This window comes from Thamnophis sirtalis, unplaced genomic scaffold, assembly GCF_051295495.1.
Source record: "Thamnophis sirtalis isolate CommonGarterSnake01/CBP01778 unplaced genomic scaffold, rThaSir2_p1.2 scaffold_13, whole genome shotgun sequence".
Classification (NCBI taxonomy): domain Eukaryota; kingdom Metazoa; phylum Chordata; class Lepidosauria; order Squamata; family Natricidae; genus Thamnophis; species Thamnophis sirtalis.
Window position 1 is genome coordinate 23,297,726 of NW_028261393.1, and position 23,441 is coordinate 23,321,166.

Genomic DNA, 23,441 nt, shown 5'->3' on the forward strand with positions numbered 1-23,441 from the left:
GGTTTGCCGTGGCTTGTAGAGTTTCAGTCAAGCTAAGTCGTCGATCAATGAGAAAATCAGGACTTAAAACAGAGACGGATCAGTTGGCATTGAGGTGTGGAACTTACACAAGGATGTAATAGATCATTGTGATATTTCTCATCTATTGCATGCCTAGCACCAATTTCCTAACCCAGAAAGCATAACAGGAAGAAAGTGAGGAATTGAAGTTAATGGTTTGCTATGTCAATAATCTGAAAGTTTAACCCTGGGGTCGCCAAATATAGTTGGTGAAGACTCCTATGAAATTTTGGGAAATGATTTCCGGTAAACCATTTAACCAACATGTTAAATGATCTCATTGATATCAGATAGATTTTTATTCTCCAAAATTTGATTTTCAATTATTGATAATATGCCTAGATTAACTTTTGACAACTCATAGACAAGTGATGGCGAACCTTTTAGGCACTGAGTGCCCAGTGGTGGGCTTCAAATAATTGAACAACTGGTTCTCTGCTCTAATGACCAACTGGGTAGGAGGGGGTCAGTGGTCATGTGACTGGGTGGGCGTGGCCAACTCAACATCACTCACGTCAATGGGCACTTCGCCTTAGCTGTTACAATGTAATAAGGGTTAACCAGAGAGGCAGTTTCTGTAAGCAGGGCAATAAAGATTAGGCTAGAAACAACACCAGAATCTTTCCTTCCTGCCTTCCTTAGAGAATTAGCCCCGTAAAGTGGAAAAAAACAAAAGGAGATTTCTTCCAACAACCAGTTCTCTGAACTGCTTAGTTAACAACCGGTTCTCCCAAATAGGTGCGAACTGGCCACCACTGTGAGTGCCCAAACTGCATGTGCGCATGCCCAACCTGAAAGGTGCACATTTATGGGCATGCACAGATGTGTGCAGGCATGCATTGACGTGTGCAGGCATGCACTGATGTGCGGATGCACGGATGTGTGCTTGTGCAGGCATGCACAGCAGAAATCCGAAGACCAACTGGCCAGTGGGAGGCGGGGCATCCCAACACCAACAGTGAGGCAAGAAGTAAAATCTTTTTCTTTCATGAGCTTCTGTTTTGTGGTTTGCAGGGAAATAGAAGCTCATGAAAGAAACGTTGTGGAGATCTGATCTGGAACAATGGTGTGCATACCAACAGAGAGGGCTCTGCGTGCCACCTCTGGCACGTGTGCCATAGATTTGCCATCATGGTCATAAACCATCAAGCTGAATGTCAGCACCATCAAACCATGTGCATCTTCTTCTTTGCCATTCCTGGCTCCTGCAAAGGAAAACACACATTTTTCAAGCTAGAAACTTCCCTACTTCATTGGGGCTAGGACACCGTGCATTGCCTTTCTTTCACTAGCCCCCATGTCTTAGGTTTTATTTTATATTTCCAAGTTATCTTTATTGGAAAAACATCTCCAGACTGGTTTCACCAAATATCTTCCTTGATAGAGAGATGATTTTTAAAAATAAGATTAGGTTAGAAGGTGAACAAAGAGCAATGTATGGTTGACAAACAATTATAGATGCCTTCCGTTAAAAAAAAATCAAAACTCTCCTGAAAAGAAGAACCTTGGTTGGATAAAAGAACCATCCACCCCTTGCAGGAGAGTCAGCAGACCCTAGAATTCTTTGGTTTACAGAGCTGCAATGTTTTGGAACTGGGGAAGTTTGGAGTTTGGATGGGGAAGAAAAAACTAAACTCATGAGGGCTAAGTACGAGTGATCAGTGGTGGTATTCAAATAATTTAACAACCAGTTCTCTGCCCTAATGACCAGCTGGGTAGGTGTGGCTTGATGGTCATGTGACTGGGTGGGTGTGGCCAATTCAACATCACTCACATCGATGGGCGCTTTGCCTTAGTTGTTACAATTTAATAAGGGTTTACCAGAGAGGCAGTTTCTGTAAACTGCCTATCGGTTCCTACCGGTTCGGACCGGTTCGTCTGAACTGTAGTGGTTTGGCGGCCTAGGTCACTGGAACTGGCAGCAACCCAGGTCTGCCACATCCCTGAACTAGTTCTCTGGGTGGCCCCATAGGCACCGCCATCTTGTTCTTTGCTTCTGAGCATGCACAGATTAAATTTATTGCACTGTGCATGCATGCGCACGCACAATGTGGCCACAAGTGAACCAGTAGTAGTGACTGCCAGAACCCACCCCTGAAACAGGACAAATAAAGATTAGGCTAGGAACAACACCAGAATGCTTCCTTCCTGCCTTCCTTACAGGATTAGCCTGTAAGGTGGGGAAAAGTGGGGAAAACAAAAGGAGATTTCTTCCAACAACAAGTTTTCTGAACTGCTTAGAAAGTTAACAACCGGTTCCCACAAATAGGTGTGAACTGGCTGAATCCCACCACTGTGAGTGATGCGGTTAGAAAAAAAATCAGAAAAGTCAGACGGGATTGTAAATGACCACCCTGAAGAAAGGCATAGCTGCCTGGTTGTAACATAAACCTGGAGCGGATTACATGGCTATTGAAACCTGAACAAACAGAGCTAAATGAATGTCCCCCCCCCCCAATCCCCTATAACTGCCACCATTTCTCACACTTCTCACATTTCCAGCTTAATGGAAAGTGTTGGTATTGGAATGGAGCAATACGGATGGTGCCCGAGCTCTTCTTTTTTTCCGCAGGTGTATATTTTTATTCCAGCTTCCCGAGTTTTGAAGGTTCTCCACATTGGGAGTTGCTTATGAGAGGTGAAGTGACTGGCTTATAATCTGATGCTTGAAAAATCGGCCCATCTATTTCGGTGGTGTCCTGTTTACTTGGGGACAGGGTGCAGTTGTCTCTTTTGAGAAAGTGTACTTGTGCACTCTCTCTGCTGTGACTTCGGTCACTTCGGTCTTGAATGCTCTCCTTGCATCTTTTCCCAATGAGATAGAAAGCTTCCATGAGACTAAGTAAGACACAAACACAGGCAGTAATAATCATGAACAGAGTGAAGATGTTCTTTTCAGTTGGCCTAGCTATGTAGCAGTCCACTAGGTTAGGGCAAGGTGCGTCAGAGCATTTGACTAGAAGAGGAAGCTTATAGTTTGGGTACACACGGTAAAAGATAAACAGGAACACAATGTCCACCCCAGCTTTGAAGAGAAGACTGAAGAGGTAGGTCCACCATAACCCTCCACGCTTCTTGCCTGGAGGATAACGTGGTCTGAAGTTATTCCCACATTTCTGCAAGCGTTTCTTCAGTTTGGCTTGTCGATAGGCTACATGCATCACGACCAAGAGAGAAGGACAGGTGACAAGGATGAGTTGCAGGGCCCAGAGCCGAATATGAGAGATTGGAAAGTAAAGGTCATAGCAGACATTGGGACAACCTGGCTGCTCAGTGTTGCAGTCAAAGTCCTTATTGTCATCTCCCCAGACTTTCTCCGCTGCCACTAAGTAGACTAGAAGCCGAAAGATGAAGACGACCGAGAGCCAAATACGCCCAAATGCTGTAGAGTATTTGTTCACTCCCCCCAAGAGGTCTTCCAAACCAGACCAATTCATCTTGGTTAATTTCTTTTAGCAGAGTCTGAAAAAAGAAAGACAGTGTGGTTAGAAAGTTTTGATCTCATTGACATGCTCTAAGTTGGTTTCCTTGAATCACATGATGTCAGGGAGAATTGAGTTTAAACACTCATAATATATAGGAGATAATTCCTCTTTATAATTCCGCTGCAGAACTGCTGATACAGTTCTACAGAGGAATTATTGAATTTGTCATCTGCACTTCTATAACTGTCTGGTTTGGTTCTGCAACCCAGCAAGATAGACATGGAGTTCAGAGGATAATCAAAACTGCAGAAAAAACAATTACTACCAACCTGCCTTCCATTGAGGACATATATACTGCACGAGTCAAAAAGAGGGGCGTAAAAATATTTACAGACCCCTCACATCCTGGACATAAATAGTTTCAACTCCTACCTTCAAAACGATACTATAGAGCACTGCACACCAAGAGAACTAGACACAATAAAGTTTTTTTCCCAAACACTATCACTCTACTAAAAATATAATTTCTTCACCACTGCCAGGTTATTCTCTAAGGCTGCATTACTATTGCTATTAGTCTTCTCATCCGTTCCTCTCACCCATCTCCTCCCACTTATGACTGTAACTTTGTTGCTTGTATCCTTACGGTTTATATTGCTTGTCTCCTGATTGATTGTTTATTTGTACCCTATGACTATCATTGAGGGTTGCACCTTATGATTCTTGACGAATGTATCTTGTCTTTTTATGTACACTGAGAGCATCTGCACCAAAGACAAATTCCTTGTGTGTCCAATCACACTTGGCCAATAAAGAATTCAATTCTGTTCTTTTCTTTTCTGTTCTGTTCTGTTCTATTCTATTCTATTCTATTCTATTCTATTCTATTCAGTTTTCTCTGGCTAGTATTCTGAATTTCTGGAATGAAAGGCCTTCTTGCACAATTTGGGCAGCTGCTAACTGAAATCATCAAATGACCATCCAGCTGGGATCACCCATAAAAGTCTACAGTTAGTGAAGCAAAATAAAAGCATGTTAGAAGCCTGGAGAGAAAGAACTTCATCAGAAACTTGCCAAGTGACTTTGAAATGTAGGAGGGGGGAGGGGGGAGATGACAAGGGAAGGAATCTTAATTAGGGCTTGTGAGAGTGTAATGCTCCTTTTCCCTCTTAAAGACCTCTTCTAGTAAGGCAAATTGGCTGAGAAGACTGAACAAAATTAATATTTGCAACTACGGCCCCAAGGGTTCAGGAACCAGGCAAAGGTGTCTCATCTCTAATCCTCCTAACCAGTCAAGCTTTACTAATTCATCACAGACAACACACTCCTAAGGCTGCTGTTGCTATGTTGGAATAAATGATGCAATTTTTGTCTTAGAGTTTCGCTTCTCAAAACGTACATTTTTGTATCTTCAGCAAAAATGAGTCATCTTGTTTTTTAGCGGAACTTTTTTTTTGTTTGAATGAGGGACTTAGTCAGCTGGAATGATGGCATTCCTGGCATGAAATGCTACCATCTTCACTACTGGTTTGGAACTGGGAGTGCGTGGCACTTCTGCACGTACAGAAACTTCTACACATGCACAGATCATCTGTGATGACTTCTGGGCAGGTGGGCAGAGTCTCCTGCCATCACCACTACTGGTTCGCCTGAACCGGGGCAAACCAGCAGAATACAATCTCTGTGGCATTCTGGGGCCTCTTTAGAAGAAGGTTATGATTTTACAGCAAACAGTCTATTATGTTTTCCATTGATGTGTAATATGAGGGGTTATCTTCCCCTTAGGGGAATGCATGCAAATCCTGAATGTTCTAAGACAGGAATCTATGGAGATTCTCAGTCATCGAGTTCATGGTTGTCCCAAAGGTGCTTTTTTCAAGAGGCAATTGGATTTCCTTGTTTTTCTTTGAAGACGGTTCCCTTTCATTTCAGCAGTCCATCTGCATTTAAAAGACAAAGGCCATTCTTTTGAAGACAGGAAAGTCTGGTGGTTGAAAGAGGGGTCAAAGAGACCATCTATGTCAAAATTGAACAGCCTTTCTCAACAGAGGAGGAGGGATATGACATCATCTATCTCCACAATGCAACACAGTCCTTTCAACATTTCCAAGAAGGCTCCATACTCATTTGCATAACTCAGGTGACCCACAGGACACCTCCAGGTGACCCTAACAAATTCACTAAAAGAATGCAAATGACCAGCTGTTTGCAAAGAGTATAAATCCTTTTACTCCCCATCATCCAGTTAGAGCTGAAGAAGCTTCTTAGACGAGAAGTGAAATTTCTTCAAAGAAAAACAAGGAAGTCCAGTTGCCTCTTGGAAAAAAACACAGCTTTGGGATAAGACAGTGGTCCTTAACCCCTGGCTGGCACCTATTGGGAACCAGGCCACCAAAGCAGGGGGTGAGTGTGCAAAGCTTCATTTACACATGCATGAGATTTAGGTTGCACACACAGAAACATTCCCATCCACCCCTGCTGAAACCACGGAAACTACCACCACCACTCTGTAGAACCAAAAAGGTTGGGGACCCCTGTTTTGAGACTAGGGATGTTGTTGTTGTTGTTAGTTGCGAAGTCATGTCTGACTCCATGAACAAAATACCTTCAGGCCTTCCTGTCCTCTACCATCCTCTGGAGTCCATTTAAGCTCACATTGACTGCTTCAATGACTCCATCCAGCCACCTTATTCTCTGCCATCCCCTTTTTCTTTTGCTCTCAATCTTTCCCAGCATGAGGCTCTTCTCCAGGGAGTCCTTCCTTTTCATTAGGTGGCCAAAGTGTTTGAGTTTCCCCTTCAGGATCTGGCCTTCTAAAGAGCAGTCAGGGTTGATCTCCTCTAGGTCTGATGGTTGGATCGCCTTGCAGTCCAAGGGACTCGCAGGAGTCTTCTCCAGCACCAGAGTTCAAAGGCCTCCATTATTAACAGAGTAGTGCAGGCTTTTCATTAGTTGTATTCAGACAGTCTCTTGCTGAGCTATTTTAATCACAATTCTGGCACTATGCTGAGGTTTGGAATCCTTGCTCTGACTGGCTCCTTCTAACTCTGTGATTCTATGCCATCGGTAATTCCATTACTCAAGAGTGCTGTGATATTTCTAGAGCTGAGGACAACTTTGAAGCTCAGTTTTCCTATTAGGAAAAAGCTCCTGGAAGAAATACCTTAATGAGGTCTGTTTTGGGGGGAATTTAATTAAATGTGGGAAGCCCTGGGAGGCTGCAGGCCTGCCAAAGACTGAAGACAGAATATACACACTGGTTATCACATCCATAAAAAGTAGCTTTTTACTATTTCATCCCTAATTTACATTCTACCTACAAGATTTTCACTGGGTTTTTCTTCTGCACAGAGAGAAATTTCAGAACTTAATTCTCTTTCATCAGCTGAATGGAAACGGGGAGAGAAAAATCCCAGGGGGCTTTTTTTGAACATTATCATAGATCACTTGCTTATATAAGGACTAACTTTAAAAAGAGGAAAAAAGGGAAAGAGGAATCTAAGTCACAGCAGCTAATAAAACAACATGGCAGGAAGGAAGGATGACTCACAATATCTGATCCTTCAGATCAGCAAACCCATCAACTTCTGCCGTTCCAACCTTTCCACTGGGAGTGGATCAAAAGAAACGACGTTTCTTTCAAATAAATAAATTCCTCTCCACATAGATCTGCCTCCCTTTTCTTTCAGCCAAGAGGCAAAACAGTAAGAATAAGAAATTAATTTTTGCAAAGGAGAGCTTTCACTTCCATAGTAAGAAGATAAAAAGCAATAGAAAAATGATGCAAGAAGCAACTGTGGTTGCAGCATGCACTGGATAAATGAACGTTTCAGAATCAGGATAGCATTGCAGGACAATTGAAAGCTCTCTGATTTTGAAATCATGCTCACTAAAGGTAGTTTAAAGAGAAGAGAAAATGGAAGTAGCGGGATCCTTGGTGCTCTCTGAGCTTGGTTGTTTTCTTGCAGAGTTTCACTACCGAACTAGGTAATATCATCAGTGCTAGAAGGGAGTCGGGTTTCCCCTCTGTTTATATACCACGGCTTGCCCCGTCAGTGTTGATGGGCGAGTTGTTAAAGGTAATGGTAAAGGTTCCCTTTGCATATATTTGCTAATTGTTCCCGACTCTAGGGGATGGTGCTTATCTCCGTTTCAAAGCCGAAGAGCCAGCGCTGTCCGAAGACATCTCTGTAGTCATGTGGCCAGTATGACTAAACACTGAAGACGCACGGAGTGCTCTTACCTTCCCAGCAAAGTTAGTTCCTATTTATCTACTTGCATTTTACATGCTTTCAAACTGCTAGATTGACAGAAGCTGGGACAAGTATGGGAGCTCATTCGGTTATGTGGCGCTAGGGATTTGAACCACTGAACTGCCGAACTTTTTGATAGACAAGTTTAGAGTCCTAGCCACTGAGCCACTGCGTATCCCAATTGAGTTGTTAGTGCTTTCTTATTTAGGTTGTTGCTGACTGATTTTTTTTGTCTGAGTTTGTAATTCCTTGATTGGGATATTGTTTATTGCTTGATTAACTAGGTGTTAATCTGGGTTTATCTGGGTGTTGATTGCTGGCTAGGAGGTATTTTGGTCTTTTTGATAGACCCATTTGAGACAATCTGGGACAAATGGAAGGTATGTTTAAGGTTTAAGGTTTAAGGTTTAATTTTATATGTATGCCGCCCTTTTCCCTGAAGGGACTCAGGGCGGCTCACAACTCAAAAGGGAGGGGAAATACAAACAGAGTAACAAAAACATTTAAAAAAACACCATACATAGTTAAAAAGCATAGCAATCATACCATTCGAAGTGGGGCAGCGAGTCTTTAGCCCCAGGCCTGTTGGAACAGCCAGGTTTTAAGGGCTATGCGGAAGGCCTGGAGGGTGGTGAGGGTACGAATCTCCACGGGGAGTTCGTTCCAGAGGGTCGGAGCAGCCACAGAGAAGGCTCTCCTCCAGGTAGTCGCCAGTTGACACTAGCCGGCTGATGGAATTCGGAGGAGGCCTAGTCTGTGGGATCTAATTGGTCTAGTGGAGGTAATTGGCAGTAGGCGGTCTCTCAAGTACCCAGGTCCAATACCATGAAGGGCTTTGTAGGTGACGACTAGCACCTTGAAGCGTACCCGGAGATCAACAGGCAGCCAGTGCAGCTCGCGGAGGATAGGTGTTACGTGGGTGAACCGAGGCGCACCCACGATCGCTCGCGCGGCTGCATTCTGGACAAGCTGAAGTCGCCGAATACTCTTCAAGGGCAGCCCCATGTAGAGCACGTTGCAGCAATCCAGTCTGGAGGTCACAAGGGCATGAGTGACTGTTGTGAGAGCCTCCCGGTTCAGGTAGGGACGCAACTGGTGCACCAGGCGAACCTGGGCAAATGCCCCCCTGGTCACAGCTGACAAATGATGTTCAAAAGTCAGCTGTGGGTCCAGGAGGACTCCCAAGTTGCGGACCCTGTCTGAGGGGCGTACTGTTTGACCCCCCAGCCTGAGAGATGGAACACTTGGCCAATTTGTAGGAGGGAAGCACAGCAGCCACTCGGTCTTATCTGGATTGACCCCCATCCAGTCCCTAACAGCCTCGAGGCCCTGGCACATCATGTCAATCACTTCATTGAGTTGGCACGGGGCGGACAGATACAACTGTGTATCGTCCGCATACTGGTGGTATTTTATCCCGTGCCGTCGAATGATCTCACCCAGCGGTTTCATGTAGATATTAAAGAGGAGGGGGGACAGGACCGAACCCTGCGGCACCCCATATGTTAGGGGCCTAGGGGTCGATGTTTATGTTTATGTTTATTAACATTTATAGGCCGCCCTTTTCCCTGAGGGGACTCAGGGCGGCTTACATAAAATGGAGGAAGGGGGGGTACAAACAATAGACACAAAATAGTACATAAAGATAAAAATAAAAGCAACATTCATTCATCATTCGGGTGGGGACAGATTGTCTTTATCCCCAGGCCTGGCGGGCTAGCCAGGTCTTAAGGGCTATGCGGAAGGTCTGGACGGTGGTGAGGGTACGAATCTCCACGGGGAGATCATTCCAAAGGGTCAGAGCTACTACTGAAAAGGCTCTCCTCCGTGTGGTTGCCAGTCGACCCTGACTGGCAGATGGTATTCGGAGGAGGCCTAATCTATGCGATCTAATTGGTCGCAGGGAGGTAATTGGCAGGAGGCGGTCTCTCTGCCCTCCGACCAACACTGACTGCGACCTGTCCAAGAGGTAAGAGGAGAACCACCATAAGACAGTGCCTCCCACCCCCACCTCCCGCAGTCGTCGCAGAAGGATACCATGGTCGATGGTATCGAAAGCCACAGAGAGGTCAAGGAGTACTAGGATGGAGGCATGACCTCCATCCCTGGCTCTCCAGAGATCATCGATCAATGCGACCAAAGCGGTTTCCATGCTGTAGCCAGGCCTGAAACCCGACTGGAAGGGATCTAGATAATTGGTTTCCTCCAAGGACCGCTGGAGCTGAAAGGCTACCACCTTCTCAACAACCTTCCCCACAAAGGGGAGGTTGGAGACTGGACGATAGTTGTTTAAGACGGCTGGATCCAAAGATGGCTTCTTCAGGAGGGGGTCTCACCACTGCCACCTTTAATGCGGGGGGAAAGACCCCCTCCCGAAGGGAGGCGGCAACAACCGCCTGGATCCAGCCCCGTGTCACCTCCCTGCTGTTAACAACCAGCCAGGAGGGGCACGGGTCCAGTACACATGTGGAGGCACTTACAGCTCTCATGGCCTTGTCCACATCCTCAGGGGTAACAGCTTGAAAATCAATCCAGTGATGTCCTACCAGATTATCCCTTGGTGCCTCAGCTGGTTCTGCAGAATTGGAGTCCAGGTCCGCCCGAAGCCGAGCAACTTTATCCGCGAGGAATTGGACGTAGTCCTCAGCTCTGCCTTGCAAAGGATCACTCGTATCCCTCCTATTTAGGAGGGAACGGGTTATCCTGAACAAGGCGGCTGGGCGCGACTCAGCGGAAGCAATCAGAGAGGCAATGTATGTTCTTTTTGTCGTCCTAATTGCCCGGATGTAAACTCTGATGCTGGATGTTAAAAGTGCTCGGTCTGACTCAGACTTACTGGATCTCCATCGATGCTCTAGGCGTCTCTTTCGGCGCTTCATCTCCCGGAATTCCTCAGTAAACCAAGGGGTCCTCCTGGATCCACTGCCTCGGATCAGCCGTAAAGGCGCAATCCGGTTAAGAGCCTCTGTCGCTGCTGAATTCCAGGCAGCAACCAGAGTCTCCGCCAGACTGTGGGCGAGAATATCAGGAATAACCCCAAGCTCCGTCTGAAAGCCGAACGGGTCCATAAGTCGCCTGGGGTGGAACCACCTAATTGGTTCCTCCTCCCTACAGTGGGGGTTTGGTCTCCGAAAGTCAAGCCTCAGTAGGTAGTGGTCTGACCATGACAGGGGTAAGATCTCACTACCCCTCAGACCAAGGTCACAACTCCACTGCTCCAAGAGAAATACGAGGTTGAGCATGTGACCTGCCGAGTGAGTTGGGCCCTGGATTACTTGGGTCAAGCCCATGGCTGTCATGGAAGCCATGAACTCCTGTGCTCCATCAGAGTGAGCGCCGATAGAAGGCAAGTTGAAATCCCCCAGAACCATAAGCCTGGGAAACTCAACTGCCAACTCGGCTACCAACTCGAGGAGCGAGGGGAGGGCTGCCGCAACGCTGTTGGGAGGCAGGTACGTTAACAGCAGACCCACTTGACCCTTGAGGTCCAACTTCACCAGCAAGGACTCACACCCGGCAAGCTCCGGAGCAGGGATCCTACGAGGTACTAGGGACTCTCGGATAACAATAGACACACCTCCACCCCTTCCCTGGGATCGTGGCTGATGTAGCACCTGAAAACCCTCTGGGCACATCTCTACGAGGGGGACTCCTCCCTCCGGGCCCAGCCAGGTTTCAGTAATACATGCCAGGTCTGCCCTCTCGTCTAAAATTAAGTTCCGGATGAGGGGAGCCTTGTGAACAACAGACCTGGCATTTAGCGACAGCAGCCTGAAACCAGGGTCCTGATTACTTGCGCCACCTGGCCTTGGAGTGGGACTCATAGGGCCGGAAGGAGGAATCTCTGTAACGTAGCGAGCCCTCCTTCCCCGGTAATGGCCAGCCCTAAAGTCCCCGCCATATCTGCCCCTCCCTGTTAAGACCGTAATGCTCCAGCGCACTCCCGTGTCTGTAGTCCCTCCAACCACCCCTATGGCCCCCGCATTCCCCACAGGCCCTTCGAATCAGTCATCCTCTCACACAAACACAGCCACTCATCCATGCATTCCCCACATAGGTCAGTTAAAACACAAAAAATACAACAATAATGAGGTTTAAAAAGTGGGTACAATCATCAATCAAACATACCAGTCACACCGCATTCCTAAAAAGTTTTTTTTTTTTTGCGCACTGTGCAAGCGAGAAAAACTTGCTGTTCTTAATCTTGTCCTTTGCAGAGTCCAGTAAAAGGGCAAGGCCCAAAAGTTTGAAATGGCTGGAGAGTTAATGTCAATTGGGGGGAGGTGCTGAGCAGGCCCCCTGCCCATGTCCAGATTGTCCAGATTGTCCCCTGCCTTCTCTTTCTGCATAGATTGAGGCGCAGGATAGTATGTAGGATAGTATCTGGGATTCTCAGCAAAGCCAGAGGTGGATTCAAGTATCCCAGTCCACTCCAGAATATTAGTCCTGAAGGCGAAGGCAGGGGTGGAGACGGTCGGAAGGCGAGAACAGTCAGGCATCTAAAAGGGGGGCTCCTAAAACAACCACGGGTAGCAGCGGCAACAGCAACAGGGGCCAAGAGGCAAGCCATGATAGTCAAGGAGTTGCGATGGACGGGAGGGGGGGGGTGCGAATGCAGCGCTGGAACTGCCGCCAGCCGGAAAATCACCATCCACAGGAGGAGGGGGGGGCTGCATGCCCCAGCAGCTTCGCATGTTTAGCCTGGAAGTGTTGTTTCCCTCAATAAACTCAATAATCAATCAAGAGTAATCAATCAATCAGAATAGAGCTAGAAGGGATCTTGGAGGTCTTCATGTTTTTTTAAAAAGTATTTTAAAACATTCTTATTTTAAAAAAAAACAAATATACAGTATATAGAAAAACATTTGGTTTGTCATGTAGGGCATCCAAACTACTAGGCATGATGGAAAGTTGCCCTCTCAACTGTTCCTGTTTGGTTGCCTATAATTGTAAAAAAATATGGTGTTCTCCAAATCTTTGGGTTGATGATTTCGAAAGGTAAAGGTTCCCCTCGCACATATGTACTAGTCATTCCCAATTCTAGGGGGCGGTGCTCATCTCTGTTTCAAAGCCGAGGAGCCATCGCCGTCCAAAGACGTCTCCATGGTCATGTGGCTGGCATGACTAAGCACAAAGATGCACAAAATGCTATTACCTTCCCACCAAAGGTGGTTCCTGTTCTTCTACTTGCATTTTTACATGCTTTCGAACTGATAGGTTGGCAGAAGCTGGGACAAGTAATGGGAGCTCACTCCGTTATGTAGTGCTAGGGATTCGAATCACAGAACTGCCGACCTTTCTGATCGACAAGCTTAGCACTTTAGCCACTGAGCCACCGCATCCCAATGATGATTTCTACATAATTTCTAACTCATGATGCTTGGTATTCAGAGCAGTTATTCCCCCCCCCCTAAAAAAAAACAACTCTGGATCAGCTAGTCTGGCAGCAGAATTTTTATGTAAAAAGATCATTCCCTTTGAGAAGAACAGCCAAATGGCTTGATCGTGGCATGAATGGCCAAACAATGTACCCCATTTGATTATATCCATTTTGAAATATCCCTCACTTCTAAAATGAAATTCATATGACAGTAATCCATTTGGGAAACTTGCAAATAGAATAATACCCATTTAGAATGACTATGTAGGGGGAAAAGACATGTATTTGAAAGAATTGCATACAAAAAGCATATATTAGCCATAGCTGTGTACAAAAATACATCTGTTAGGGAAAATTGCATTTAGACGTGCATCTGTCAGAAAAACCTGCAAAAGATGCATGTAATGAAAAGCTGCAAACCATTTCTAAGAGTATTTTTAAAATGTAGAAATTTGGTGGAATGAATAAGTACATAGCTTACTTATGTACAAAGGATTTACACCGACTCACCCATAACTGCTTCCATGACTACCCAACCATAATGTGGTTAAGGCAGCAGGCAAGAAACTGGGAGATCACGAGTTCCAGTCCTTTCTTGGGCTGGAAAACTGACTGGGTGACCTTGGCCCATCCCACCTCAGAGAGTTGTTGCTGCGTGGAATTTAGGAAGAGAAAGGAATATAACATCTGTTTGCTGCCTTGAGTTATTTAAAAAAATAATATTTATAAACATGATATGAATTAATTCATTAATTAAAATAATGCTTTGTAGTTATGGAAATTGTTGTCTAATTTATCCATCTTATCTGGAGCTGCTCTTTAGAAGGCCAGATCCTGAAGAGGAAACTCAAATACTTTGGCCACCTAATGAGAAGGAAGGACTAACTGGAGAAGAGCCTCATCCTGGGAACGATTGAGGGCAAAAGAAGAAAGGGATGGCAGAGAATGAGGTGGCTGGATGGAGCCACCAAAGCAGTAGGTGTGAGCTTAAATGGACTCCAGAGAATGGTGGAGGACAGGAAGGCCTGGAGGAACATTGTCCATAGGGTCACGATGGGTCAGACATGACTTCGCAACTAACAACAACAAATGTGGACATCTAATTCATACTTTTCTTATAGGACTTGTTTGGAGTTTAAACGAAACTACTAAGAGACAAGCATCTTTTGAATCAAGTCTTATAATTCACTACACTTTTTTTCAATAATGGTCAGCTAGATGTCATTATGGAGCTTATATGTGTGGTAACAATCACCATATCCACTGTGTAACCCTAATGTCTTGCAAAGCATCTGAAATTGTACAGAATAATATGACAACTGGTATTCTTGGAAATCCATGGAAATCTCCTAACAGTTTTAATTGCAACTACCTGTTCCAAAGCTGGCTCCAGATGGCTATGGAGCACAACCAGCTCAACTATATTAAGAAGGTCTCAGCACATGAGTAGAAATGATAGTAAGAGGCGCATCATAAGGAAATTAGCTCTTACAGCCAAAATAGTTAATGTGGTGCCACCCAGTTCCAGGAATGTATCTTCTGGCCTACATAAAATCAGGTTATTCCTAGGATGTATGTAGAACTCATTCTTTTCACCTGTGTTTGTTTTCTTCTCCATCCAGCTACCTGTGATACCAATGTAATTTTTTTCTGGAATGCCCCACCCATGGAAACCCTGTGAAGTTTTAAGGATGTATATCATATTGATAAACCTCAAGTTTAACTACTTTTCATATGTAGGAAGATAGCAATTAAATCAATGACAAGATTTTCTCTATTGCTGACTTGGTTTTGTTTTTAGCACTAGTTGCAATTCACCACCAAATTTGTGAGGAAACTGACTGGATCATTCTCTGATCTTCAGACAAAGTTCTCCAAAATTTCTCAAGAGCAGAGAAAAAACTCTGATGAAAGGAGAGATCTTGAGATGTCTTTTTCTGGGATTGAAACAAAGCCTGGGCATTCAAGGACACTGCAGAGAGATGGAGAGAGGGTTGCAGGAAAAAAAGGAGACAACAATCACACCAATCTTTTGCCCACTTTATTAAGAAATAAGTGTAAAGACTTCTGAGTCTCATAGAATAAAATATTTGTAGCTCAGGGTTGAATTGTGGACTCTTTGATGCTCTCTTGATTGTTTACTTTTAGATGTTTCATTACCCAACTAGGTTTAACAGATTAACAGAGTTGGAAAGGACTTTATAGGTCATCTAGTCCAATCCCCTGCTCAAGCAGGAGACCCTACACCATTTCTAACAAATGGCAATCCAATCTCTTCTTGAAAGTCTCAAGTAATGAAGTTCCCACAACTTCTTAATGCAACTTCTGTTCCATTGGATGATTGTCCTCACTGTCAGAAAGTTCCTCCTTGTTTCTAGGTTGAATATCTCTTTGATCAGTTTCCATCCATTATTCCTTGTCTGGCTTTCAGTTCTTTGGAAAATAGCTTGACCCCCCTTTATCTCCGTGGCAGCTCCTTAAATATTGGAACACTGCTTTCATGTCTCTCCTGGTCCTTCTCTTCTCTAGACTAGCCATGTCCAGTTCTTGCAACCATTTTTCATATATTTTAGCCTCCAGTCCCTTCGTCATCCTGGTTGCTCTCCTCAGCACTTTTTCTAGAGTCTCAACATTTTTTTATAGTGTGGTGACCAAAACTGGATGCAGTACTCTCGGTGTGGACCTACTAGGGCTTTATAGAGTGGCATTAGTACCTCCCTTGATCTTGATTGTATCCCTCCGTTAATGCAATTTAGGATTGCATAGAGCTAGAAAAGAGTGAGGTTTGCTTTCTCTTTATACAGAAGTGGCTTGTCCTGTCAGTGGTTGTGGGAGTGTTTTGGGTGGTTCCTTGGTTAGGCTGTTGTTTACTATTAGTTTATTTGTCTGCATTGGTTTTATTATTTTTACTTGTTTTATTGAATTAACGATAAACAACACCCTAAGCAAGGAACCATCAAGAACTTTCCCACGCACTAGCAGGGCAAGCCACTAGTGTGTTAAACACAGGGGAAACCCTTCTAGCACTGATGATGTTACCTAGTTGGGTAATGAAATGTCTGCAAGAAAATAATGAAGCTCAGAGAGCAGCAAGAACTATCAAATGGCTGTTCAGCCCCTTCTTGAAAACCTCCAGTGATGGAGCACCCACAACTTCTGGAGGTAAGCTATTCCATTGATTGGTTGTTCTCACTGTCAGGAAATTTCTCCTTTGTCCTAGGTTCAATCTTTTTTTAATGTGCATCCACCCCTTACTTCTTGTCCTGCCCTCAGATGCTTTGGAAAATAGGTCAATCCCTCTTTTCTATGACAGCCCATCAAGTACTGGAAAAGTGCTATCATTTCACCCTTAGTCATTTTCTTCATTCCCTCAATTGTTCATTGTACTTAGAGTGTTCTGTCTCTTCCTTCTCTCCTTCATAGTGTCCTTTCCTGTTCCTTATACCCAGAGGGTGTAAGGAAATGGAATATTATTGTCCACTGCTTTCCTTCTGGTCTGAAAAGTGAATTGAGCCCAGTAGAGGTGGACGAGCAGAGGAGAAATGATAGAGGAGGAGAAGATGCCTTCACTGAGGCTAGTAGCTCACAGAATTATCTTTTCCAATGCCCTCTTAGAGGTGGTCCACAACATTTTGCTACCTGTGGAGAAGAACAAAATGGCACAGATTCTCTTGTTCTACCAGTAGAAATCAGTAGAAAGGGTGGTGAATTTTAGAAAAAACCCTCCCATACTACCACCTCTTACAATATTAGACAACACAGTATCAACAGTAGAAACCTTCAAGTTTCTAGGTTCTATCATATCTCAAGACTAAAAATGGACGCCTAACATCAAAAACATCATCAAAAAAGCACAACAAAGAATGTTCTTTCTGCACCAACTCAGAAAGCTCAAACTGCCCAAAGTGCTGCTGATTCATTAGGAGGAACAGAGGAATTATTGAGTCTGTCATCTTCACTTCCAGAACTGTCTGGTTTGGCTCTGCAACCAAACAAGACAAACATAGACTTCAACAGGAAATTAGAACTGCAGAAAAAACAAATGGTACCAACCTGCCTTCCATTGAGGACCTGTATACTGCATGAGTCAAAAAGAGGGCTGTGAAAATGTCTACAGACCTTTCACTTCCTGGGCATAAATTGTTTCAACTTCTACCATCAAAATGACACTATAGGGCAGAACAATAGATACAAGGACAGTTTTTCCAGAATGCCATCACTATGGTTAACAACCAATTTCCACAACACTGTCAAATAAATTTACTAAGACTGTATTAATATTCTTCTTCTCTTCCTTACTAGTATCTATCTCTTCCAATTAATTACAATAACTATGTTGCTTGTATCTTTCAATTTATATTGTTTTTATTTGTATCCTAATACAATTTGATAGCTTATTAGTAACCTTGACTATCACTAAGTGTATATTTTTATTCTTGATGAATGCATTTTATTTTTCTTTAAGTACACTGACAGCATCTGCACCAAAAACAAATTTCTTGGCCAATAAACAATTCAATTCAATTCAATTCAATTCTAGAAAATGAGAAGAATTTTATTTTGGCTTCAGGGAGAGCTTCACTTTTTTTGTTTAATTGTACCAAAGGTAATACTAGTTTTGGAGCTCAGAACAGGCTGAAATTTCCCTGTGGCTCAGTTCACTGAGAGGAAATGGCTAGCAAGTTCAAGAGGAATAGCTGGTAACTCCAGTTGCTTACCCACAGGATCTGACACCTGAGGCCATTGCCTCATTCTGTTTAATAGAAGGGTTGGCGCAGGCAATCCCTCCTAAACTTGAACTGACACATAATTAATTATCTGGTGGACTGGAAGTTATCATGGCCTGGACAGAAGACCTGCTCTCCTCACCTTCTTCCATCTCTTGGACCTGAGAACTGCACTCCATTTTGGAAGCCGGTTCTTCTTATAAAGAAAAGTGTTGTAGCTGGGTTATCAATTTTTTTTTTTTACATACAGTATATGTTTGGTAGAGTAGTAGTTATTTTTAAATATTTGCAGTGCATGTAGGGCAAGATAACACAGGTGATATGATCTCTATACCATTATAAGTCAAGCCATAAACAAGGAGAGATGTCCTTCAATAGCTACACACAGGGATAAGGATGCACATGCAGGAACTGTCTTCTCCCACTGATCAGAGCTGATATTCTATAGTGACTCTCTTTTGGACTTTTCCAGAAGTCTATTTTACTTAGATGAACTGTGTATGCAGAATTAAAAGCCAACTAAGTAGCAGCTCAGCGGTGGGTTGCATATTTTGTTACCACCGGTTCGCCGCACCCACATGTGCCTGCTTCACACACACATGCACATGAAGGAGGCACATGTGTGCTTTCCATGCACGCATCCAGCCTTCTGCACATGCACTTTGCTAGCATGTGCACCTTTCGTGCATGCACCTGGCCTCAAAATGTGCCTAAATAGGATGCCATAGAGCCGGGGCGGGGCAGGTCTACCTGTGATTTCTGCTACCTGTTTGGATGAACTGGTGCAAACTGGCTGAATACCACCTCTAGCAGCTACCTTTTTGCTTATATCATGAATTAAAACATAAATGTTGTCTTAGCTAAAATCCAAAATGTATGAAAAGCTTTGTCCCAAAAGGATGCTCTCCAAAATTTACAGGGTTACAATTCCCAGCATATATTCTTGTACAGTGTAATGTAGTGTAATGGAATTCATGGGTAGTCCTTAACTTGCAACCCTTTGAAGTTATAATGGCACTGGAAAAAGTAACTTATGACCGGTTCTTGCATTTACAACCATCGCATTTCCACAGGCGCATGATCAAAATCTCAGTGCTTTGCAACCAGGATGTATTTACGATAGTTGCAGCATCCTGGGTTCATATGATTTCTGACCTTCCCAGCTGGCTTCCAACAAGTAACGATAATAAGGGAAATTGGATTCGCTTAACGACTGAAGTGAATCGCTTAGCAACTGTGGCAAAGAAGGCCATAAAATTGGGCAAAACTTACTTAACAACCACCTTGTTTTAATAACAGGTATTCTAGTTCCAATTTTGATCGTAAGTGGAGGACTACCTACAGTATATACAAGCCAAAATAGTAAATAGCCTGTCTACTACAAAGAAGATAAAACTATTGAAAGCGTGCTGGACTTTTAAACCCTTTCATACATGCATAAATCACGTAAAGTTTAGAAAGTATAGTACCTGTATCTCTGAGTCTGCATCTAGTAAAATTCTTGATTGCATTTTTTTTTAAAAAGAGTGAGTACAAAAAATTGTTTGCTAATATCTTCTCAAAAAGATAGTTAGAGAGAGCATCTCACCCTGCTCATTAAAAAGGAACAAGAAACTACAAATCCCACTTCCCCCTGCTGAGAACACCTATTGCTAGGTGTTTTTCTCAGGCACAAATTAATCCCCCTCTTCTCTAATTTGTGATCTGGGATGGGGAAAAAATCCTTCATGGAGTCTATCAAGAAGGAAGCCATAGATATGATTTACAGTCATCTCTATAAAGGAATTGATGCTCACTCTGTAGCCTGTTGACCCATTGGAAAGACAAATACCTATGTCAGAAGATAGGGATAGGGATGAATTCTTATTACCCTCAAGATAAAATCCCAAATACAATGTTTTGAACCTCTTATTATTGTTCAGAGCTATCATATCTCTAGCAGCTCATAATTGAAGTTCCATGGATTTCAATAGCAAGTGGTATGTTGACTGCCTTAGTCTGGATCCAACCTTGATCTCACTCAACTGCAGCATTCTGGTGTGATCAAAATGTTGTTAAATTAAACTTCAGCTCCCACTGAAACCATGATGCACTGTTGTTGACGCTGATTTTAACAGCATGTTCTTTCTGGATCCAACCCAGAGCTTCTATCTAAACTTCATTTTTAAAAGGCCCTGCTGAAAAGTAGCAGAGTATGATCATATTTAATGTTTGATCATTTTTTATTGTTGCTATAAATCAAATTGACTCTGTTCTCTTTTGCAACACTGCAACTCATTCTTGAAATTTCCTTCATTTTAATCAATGCAAAGGTGGCACGACCCATTCTTGCTTTTAGTCTGTTCTTTGTCTGCAGAGTTTCCCTGGGATCTGCCACTCCGAAATTAAGAAGAGGTTCGCAATGCTTCCTCACTCCTAAAACAGTTCCAAACCAACTGCAGAAACTCCCGAAACATTCCAATTCCTTTGCTTAATTCATTCAAACCCGCAAACTGCATCTCGGATTTCTAATGCAAGCTCGGGCATTTTGCCTTCCTGTTAAGGGATCCTTTTCAGCCACGTTTCATTTCAAAGACCCAATCGGGATGGAGAATTTTTCCAGAATTGCATCTATCAGTTTGAAAAGCTGCATCCACATTATGAGCTAAACCCATCTTTTTTCAGACACTAGTCTCGGTGCCATGTCAAAACATGTTTAGCCACACAGACATTCAGAGGGATTCTCCTTCCTCTCTCCATTATAATAGGAGGAAGGGAAAAAAGGGGAACTTACTTGTTTTGGAAATCTTTCTCTTCTTCAGTGATCTTTTCCAGGTCCCTCCATCTGCTGCTCTGAAATTCCCCTTTCCAGGCTGAAAGGCCATCAAAGTGTCAGAGATCCTTTTGACATTCTTGGAGTGAAGAGGAGGACGACAAGAAGGCGGTGGAGAAGGAGGAGGAAGAATATCCCAGCAGCAACATTCCAAAGGGTGGAGTTGCATTGCAAGGCAGCTTCATTGCACACCCTGGCTGGTTAGCCTTGTGGTAGATGGAAGAAGCTTGGTGCTCTTCCAGTTAAGTAATACAGGCACACCAGCAAAGTATACAGAACTCCGGATGTGCCCAAGTGATTCTACCACCATTTGTCAATGATGATGCCCATTCTTTGTGTTCATCCCCTTGGCTGTCATGGTTGGGGAACATGGGCATTGTAGGGCATCATATTATGGGGTGGAAAGTTGGGTATTTAAAGGCACTGGGATGATGTTTTGGAGTGGGACCAGGTGGTTAGTTGGTGAGACCTCCAAGAAAATGTTATAGCATTGCTGAGGATTGCATGCAGGGCAGGGAAAGCAGGAATCATGGAGACTCCAGTTAAGGGTATTGATGCAAGCAGAAGGACAAGTTACCTTGAGAACTTCCAGCTTTTTTTTCTTAATGATGACATTTTCCCCTCCACTTAAACCAAAGTTCGGCAATCTTAAACACCCAAAGAGCCATTTGGACCCATCTCCCACAGAAAAGAAAACACCAGGAGCCACAAAATCCTTTTGACATCTAAAATGAAGATAGCACTGCATATATTATTATTTTTTACCTTTATGCTATGTATAAAAAAATCTATAGTGTGTTTCTTTTATGAAATCAATGAACTGTAACAGAGAAAACAAATTTTTATTTCTATGTGCAACAAAAAAACAACAACAACATTTTGAACTCTGAAAAAAAAAATGGGTTGAAACCTCAATAAATCGTGTACCAGTATTGCACATTGGCAGATGTGACTCATATTTTGAGTGACAGGGAGTTGCAGCAGAGGGATGAAAGAGCCACATGCGGCTCCAGAACCACAGGTTGCAGACTCCTGAGTTAAACAAAAGCTAAGTATGGCCATAGAAAATACAATAGTACATTTTATTAATTTATATTTCATACTTCTAAAAATTTTCATTGAGATTGGTTGTCCAAGGTAGCCTAGGCCAACAATTACCAAAAGTAAAATAAAGAGCAGGCAAGCAAATATATAACCCAAGTGATTGCTTGGTTTGATTAAACAGCTCAAATGGTTTCACTTATGAAGCTCTAGAAAGCTTGCAAAGTCCAAAGACCTTACAATTACTTAGCAACTTACTGGGGGAAAAAAACCTTACAAGGGTTGAAGACTTAGTTCAATATGATCCTGTCCAGTTCTCATTCGGGTCAAAGGTGGGATTCAGCAGGTTCTGACCAGTTCTGGAGAACCGGTAGTGGAAATTTTGAGTAGTTCGAAGAACCAGTAAACACAACCTCTGACTGGCCCTGGCCCCGTCCGCGTCCCAGCTGATTGGGAGGAAATGGGGATTTTGCAGTAACCATCCCCTGGAGTGGGTGCAAATGGAGATTTTGCAGTGTCCTTCCCCTGCCATGCCCACAAAACCATGCCATGCCCACAAAGCCATGCCCACAGAACCAGTAGTAAAAAAAAGGGAATCCTTTTTTTTGGTGTTTTGGAAGTGAAGATTGGGAGTATGGACAAAATTGAAAGCCAAGTTGAGAAAGACAATCTGATCTTATGTTCTTAACACACCCATAATGGCATTCCATGAGTACCATCATTTTTCCCCTCCCTTATATACTGGTCTCCCAAGCTATATGAGTGGGAAGTAGCATAATATAGAGACCAAAGCATAATATAGAGACCAGAAAGTAGCAAAAGCAGATATTAAAACATCTGCAATTAAACCAGATGACCATTTCACAGGCCTACTGCCCAACTGAAATATCTTATGGCCAGGGCTGCCGAGGAATTGATTAAGTGCTGGAACAAGACTAATATGGACCCCCCACACCTACACATGGACACATAAATCAATAATGTCATAATTGCACATTTATTAATTACATTCAAACATACTTGCAAATATATTAAAAAGAGGACAGGTAATTCTGTAAAAGGTAATAAAAACATTAATACACATTAGTATATAAACAACAATGAAACAATATACATAAGTAATGAATTTAATATTAGATGACTTACAAGCTCATAACAGTTATTATAGGTGAGATGTAATGGCATTTATATTCTGCTAAACAAAAGTGCTTTCCTAGCCTTTTTCCTACCAAAATTGCGAATCACAGCATCAAAATCAATCATTTTTGCAAGATCAGACTCAGTACAGAGCCTTGCCAAATCTACCAGTTGCCCCCATGACATAGTCAATCTTAGATAATTTTTTATCAGTTTTAGTTTGCTGATTTTTCCCTTCATGAGCCCCCTTTGAGCTCCATGGGTCCCAGAACTATACACCGGCTGCACCCCCATCTCCTCAGGTCTGGTCGTGGCATAGCCCAGTGACGGCAACCCTTTTTCACCTTGGGTGCCAAAAGTAAGCCCACCCCTATAATTTAATGCACCCCTGTACTGTGCCTCCTGCGCATGCACATGCCCCCCCGCTGCCCCACGCATGCATATTTGGCTTTCTTGGAGCCTGGGGAGGGCGAAAATGCCCTCCCTGGAGGCTGGAAACAGCCTGCTTTTTGACTTCCGGTGGGCCCGGTAGGTCCATTTTTTGCCCTCCCCCAGGCTCCAGAGGCTTTCTAGGAGCTTGGGGAGGGCAAAAAGCGGCCCAATACA

General features: G+C 43.5%; 1 protein-coding gene across 1 annotated transcript; it reads right to left on the reverse strand.

Annotated features, from left to right (window-relative positions):
* Window positions 1-846: 846 nt before the first annotated feature.
* On the reverse strand, window positions 847-20,765 carry LOC106551725 (gap junction beta-5 protein). Its single transcript, XM_014069871.2, has 2 exons — window positions 20,619-20,765; window positions 847-3,522 (listed from the first exon to the last, which is right to left on the reverse strand). The coding sequence occupies exon 2, from the start codon at window positions 3,495-3,497 to the stop codon at window positions 2,643-2,645; it is 855 nt and encodes a 284-aa protein (XP_013925346.2). The 5' UTR covers window positions 3,498-3,522; window positions 20,619-20,765; the 3' UTR covers window positions 847-2,642.
* Between the last annotated feature and the right edge of the window lie 2,676 nt (window positions 20,766-23,441).

Coding starts and splice junctions, on each gene's coding strand:
- LOC106551725 (XM_014069871.2), bottom strand. CDS start 3,497: ATGAATTGGTCTGGTTTGGAAGACCTCTTGGGGGGAGTGAACAAATAC.